Raw genomic sequence first — 3,643 nt, forward strand, 5'->3', positions numbered from 1 at the left:
ACATTATCTTCAGTTTAGAATGCAATTAGTTGAGTCAGCTGTGTTTGCTAGGGATGGGGAAAAGTGTGACACCATTCTGGCCAGCGAGGACTGAAGTTGCCCATCCCTGCTCTAATCAAAACCATCTTTGATCTCTGCCAAAAAGGCCTGCATTACCGGTCTGGTGATGGCCTAATGACACCCCCCCTTTTGCCTAATTTTCTGATCTTAAAGTGATACTCCAGTACTCCAGACCTGGGTTCTTCCTTCTAAACAATAAAATGCATTCCTTCCTTGTAGTAATCCCTGATCTAATAGGGATTGTATAGGTGAACGCAGTAGTACAATTATTCTATAAACACAAACGTGTTTAAGACTTGAGTCCGAGGTGCAGTTGAAGCAATAGCTTTAATACCGAATTCTAGGTACATGCAGTCACATTCAAATATGCTAGATGCAGTAGTAAGTCCCAATCTCAAGATCAATATATAAAATACACCTCAAAGTATGCATGTATCATTACACTCATGATTATTCAGGTTCTTTCTCTCTGCCATTACAGTCGTCTGTGTGTTTCCTGTTACAAAGGATGATGGAAAACAATGATATACTTCAGATATTTTAAGTTGGGTTAGCAGATTCCGTTAGCTTCAGCATTTAAAGCAGGTCACTCAATGGTATGATTGTAAGCAAATTGTATGAGTTCACTTGTCATCAAGGGCAAATCAAGTCCTATCCTAATATTATTTTCCATGCCACTTTATCATTAATGAAAAGTCATGTGATTTTGCAGTATAGTATTGTGGTGCTTTTTCCCCCAGTCTTCAGTACTTCATGCCTTGTTCTATTGTCACATGCCTAATGCCATCCCGCAGTTATTTGTTTTTTTTCTGATGACACCACCTCAGAGGATACTACACAAAGAGCTCAAATAGAGCAGAGGATTTTTTGTGAAGTTGTTTTCTCTTTCAGCTGAACCTCTGGCTGATGCCAAGGTGGCTGCACTTAGGATGGCTTGTTGTTCCTTTAGGCACTCTCCTTCATATTTTGCTTTTAGTTCCTCCTCCGCTCTGAGTGTCTCCTCCTCCTTCTCTCTCAAGATCCTCTTCGTCTCCTCTTCAATCGCCCTCTCAGCCTTTTGGAACATCTCAGTGGTGTAGTAGCTTCCTCCATTCATCGTGACCATCTTGTTTATCTTCTCAAGCAGCTCAGTGACCTGGGAGCGGTTCTTCTTATCTCTGTTGTTGAAGTCATGATACCGCCCACTGCATTTGGCAATGACATCCTGAAGATCTGAAGAGGCACGCAAAAAGTCTTCAATTGTTTGTTCTTCATCAAGCTGGTCTGCATTTGTGAAGAGAACCATGATGTATCTTGCTGCATCTTTTCCAAAGAATGTCTGAATCATCTCCACTGCGTCTTTCTCTTCCTGTGTGAATCTAACCAACGCAATCACTACAAGGAACACATGGGGCCCAGGAGCAGAGAAGGAGATGCACTTAGCAATCTTCTTCAGGGTCTCCTCTTGTGACAAGTTAGTGTCAAACAAGCCTGGAGTGTCAACAATAGCCACTTCTCTCCCATCCACCTCCCCTCTTGCCTTGTCACACTCTTTTGTCAGAGAAACAGGGGAAAGTTTAGACTCAAACACTTTTTTCCCCATGATGGTGTTTGCTGTTGCACTCTTCCCAACTCCAGTCTTCCCAACCAGAACAATCCTCAGTGCCTCATTTTGTTTTTTCTGCACTGTTGGATGACAGAGAGAGAGACATTGTTGTTACTTTTCTTCTTGACATCAGAGTCAAACATGTTTGGTCTGTAGAACCTAAACTGTGCACAAGTTAGCAATGACTTTCTATCAATTGAACTGTGTAAATGCAACTGCAACACGAAATGACAATAATCCTGTGCATTCTACAATTAAATATAAAATATCACAAACAATTAATCTATCAAAACTGACTCTTGCGTTATTGTGGTGTGCGGTATTAACACGTCATTAGACATATGCACCAACAGGTGGTGCAGTACTGAATATGAGTTAGTGGTGCTGTTTGTCTCCCCCGGGCCCGGCCGCAGATATCAATTCTGCTTCAAACGAGTGGGAGAAGCTGTATGTACAACAGAATTCATAGCAACAGTGCACACACAGGCAGAGAAGCACACGGGGAGGGGTGTGGCGGGAGAGGAGGCGAAAACGCTACATCGTGGACCGTATCTGTGTCGTGGCATCGACAAAGCGTAATCTACAGTAGCGACAAATCAAGACCCTAACAGAGATCCTCACTGAAAAATAGTTGGCAACACTGGCTGCTACTGCATGTCTGTTACACTATGGTCGAATGTATTAATAAAGCAATCAGTTTATAAAGAGCTACTCCCTCTTCCAAGGCATAAAGAGTTCCATGAGAACATGAAAAACAAATACTAGAAATTAGTTTCCATATGTCGTATTACCATGTAGGTAGGTTACTCACCACTAGCCATATTTGGGTCTTGTCGAGTCGATCCGTCAGGTCCTGTGAGAGAGAATGGATCGGTCCAGATAACAGAATAACTGCTTTCATAGTATCACTCATGTGGTCCGCCCCATAGACACACCCACCAGACACTTCCTCCCCAAGTGCACAGTTAAGGAAGGTGGCTACCCAAAACACGTGCAAACTGATATACGAGAAATCACACAATACAAAAAAAATGGTTCCCCAATTTCAACAGTGCACAGGAAACAAGAACGTATCATTTTAAACTTACATTCGTTATAAATATATTGATTTGATCTAAATCCAGTTCTGCTACTCACAACATAAAAATGTATTTAAAAAATGTAAAGTTAGAAAATCAATGTATGTAGGCTGGCAAACAATGAGTCTTACATTTAGAGTGTTGGAATAGACTACGAAAACACATATGAAGTCCAGTACAAGCCTACCAGAACTATTTCTGAATCCAACTGGACTTTTGATATTCTTTAGGAAATTCAATGTATATTCAAGAACTAAGTTGCCTTGTCCTCGTTCCTGTTCTTTCAACAAAATGGAGCTGGTTTACATTCATTTCTGGGGTTGGGGCTGGGTAAGCTGATCTGTGTAAGTGACAACTTCTGCCTAAAGAGAGTAGTGCCTCTATGTGGATGGACTGGGAACTTCAGCTACAAACCATAAGACCAGTTACTGCTTGATCTTTGTTTTGTGAATCGCTTTGGTGCAATTTTCACAAGTAGCATATGTGGTATATTTTCACAATGCTTAATACAAATCTCAAAACAGATAATCAAAATGGCAGTTTCAAACTCTAAGCACATTTTTTTTATTGATTAAGGCTGCTTTTACAAAGGCAGGCCAATTCTGACATTTTATTCCACTATTGGTCTTTTGACCAATCACACCAAATATTCTCACATCAGATCTTTTTCAGAGATGATATGATTGGTCAAACGACCAATTACTGAACAAAATATCTTAATTGGGCTGCCTGTGTAAACGCAGCCAATGTACAACACAATCATAAAGTAACTTTTCACCTAACTTAATCATTGTTTTATCTAGACATGTTGTTTCGCATTGCAATGGATAAACTTATTTTCAAAATGAAATGCTCATCTTACTTTCTCTTCTCATTTGTTAAAATACATTTCACTATTACTTAATCCGGCTGCTCCTAA

At 40.4% G+C, this 3,643-nt stretch overlaps 1 protein-coding gene across 2 annotated transcripts; it reads right to left on the reverse strand.

Annotated features, from left to right (window-relative positions):
* Positions 1–364: 364 nt before the first annotated feature.
* LOC110534430 (GTPase IMAP family member 7-like) lies at positions 365–3,084 on the reverse strand. 2 transcript variants are annotated; one of them, XM_036933552.1, is made up of 3 exons: positions 2,912–3,084; positions 2,457–2,498; positions 365–1,725 (listed from the first exon to the last, which is right to left on the reverse strand). In XM_036933552.1, exons 2-3 carry the CDS (start codon positions 2,464–2,466, stop codon positions 884–886), a joined length of 852 nt encoding a protein of 283 aa, XP_036789447.1. In that variant the 5' UTR covers positions 2,467–2,498; positions 2,912–3,084; the 3' UTR covers positions 365–883. The 2 variants fall into 2 exon arrangements, with proteins under 2 accessions (XP_036789447.1, XP_036789448.1); XM_036933553.1 differs by having other exon boundaries at positions 2,856–3,011.
* Positions 3,085–3,643: the final 559 nt, after the last annotated feature.

Source organism: Oncorhynchus mykiss, chromosome 10 (genome assembly GCF_013265735.2).
Source record: "Oncorhynchus mykiss isolate Arlee chromosome 10, USDA_OmykA_1.1, whole genome shotgun sequence".
Lineage (NCBI taxonomy): Eukaryota > Metazoa > Chordata > Actinopteri > Salmoniformes > Salmonidae > Oncorhynchus > Oncorhynchus mykiss.